The following is a 1472-nucleotide window of genomic DNA, read 5'->3' as shown; positions in this document are numbered from 1 at the left end:
AAAAAAAAATAAATAAATAAATAAATAAATATTTACTGAATTAATAAATGAATGGACACAATGTAAAATGCTTTTCTTACCTACTATAGTCTCCAGTCAAAATTCTGCAATAGCAGCAGGAAACTCTGTTTTAATAATTAAAAGATAAGATGACATAGCTGCAAAAGAATAAAAAGTGTTCCTGTTAGAATTCCATGATTTTTAACCATTTAAAGAATAATCCATCTAGGAACACAGATGTCCATTAGAGCTATGACAACATATGAAAGATTAACTTATAACACATTATACCAAAGAGATACACACACACACACACACACACACACACACACACACACACACGAATAAAGATAAGTAACCGTAGAGAAGAATAATTAAGTACATTAAGTATCTTTTGTTTATCCAAGTCCAAAGCAAACTAGGTAAGAGAAAGGGTCTTGATTTCAGGCTACTTTTAAATGAAATTTTGTACAAAGTTTTACAAAAACTCTCTTATATGTTATCACCCCTTTTAAGGCATTTAAGGTTAGTTTAGCAACAACTGACATAGACACAGAAGTTTAATAGGTATGACTAGTAACTGGATTATTTGTTCCTTCTTACTAGAGAAAGATGCCTCCCCACAACAGAGAAGTCTCATTCCCTCTGTCCCTTTCTTTGCCTCTCTACTACCCACCCCTGCATTATGAACACATAATTATAGGATAAAAATAATACATAATGAATTACATTTAAAATCAGTCTCTAAAAGAGAGAAAGTTCAATAGAAACCATTAAGTATATTAAAAGACAAAAGTTCCAACTTTTATTCCATTTTATTAACAGGGTTCATCTATATTATACAATCATAACCTTAAGCCAGCATTATTTCTCACATTTAATCTGAGTCTGAGAAATAACTAGCTTTTGTAGCACTTTAATAATGATCCTAATTCTGATGTAGCTATAAAAAAATCTATAAAAATACTAGGAAAAGTTTTAATATGGTTATAGAATACAGAACTCATTCATATGTAAATACTTGAGTTTAAGCTTAAATACTTAAATATATAGAAACTCAGACGATTTGCAGTCAGAAGTTCAATTTAACAGAGTAAGAGTCTCTTTCCCCACAGAGATTATGCTTGTGTGTGTTGGGAGCTGGGGGCGAAAAGAAAATGCCCATGAAGAATGGAGTGTTTGGGAGGCCAAGGCAGGTGGATCACGAGGACAGGCATTCAAGACCAGCCTGGCCAACATGGTGAAACCCTGTCTCTACTAAAAATACAAAAATTAGCCATGCGTGGTGGCACGCGCCTGTAGTCCCAGCTAACTTGGGAGGATAAGGCAGGAGAATCGCTTGAAACTGGAAGGCAGAGGTCGCAGTGAGCCGAGATTGCGCCACTGCACTCCAGTCCGGGTGAAAGAGCAAAATTCCATCTCAAAAAAAAAAAAAAAAAAAAAAAAAAAGAAAAAAGAGAATACTTTGTGGG

General features: G+C 34.2%; 1 protein-coding gene across 1 annotated transcript in view; it reads right to left on the bottom strand.

Moving 5' to 3' along the window:
• SLC38A6 (solute carrier family 38 member 6) overlaps nucleotides 1-1472 on the bottom strand; it is a 67685-nt gene that overhangs the window by 24926 nt on the left and 41287 nt on the right. Inside the window, 2 exon segments of the mRNA XM_017895553.1 lie at nucleotides 81-99; nucleotides 102-158. Coding sequence (XP_017751042.1) covers nucleotides 81-99; nucleotides 102-158 — 76 coding nt within the window.

Source organism: Rhinopithecus bieti, unplaced genomic scaffold (assembly GCF_001698545.2).
Source record: "Rhinopithecus bieti isolate Rb0 unplaced genomic scaffold, ASM169854v2 scaffold_25987, whole genome shotgun sequence".
Classification (NCBI taxonomy): domain Eukaryota; kingdom Metazoa; phylum Chordata; class Mammalia; order Primates; family Cercopithecidae; genus Rhinopithecus; species Rhinopithecus bieti.
This window is presented reverse-complemented; position numbering and strand designations above follow the sequence as displayed.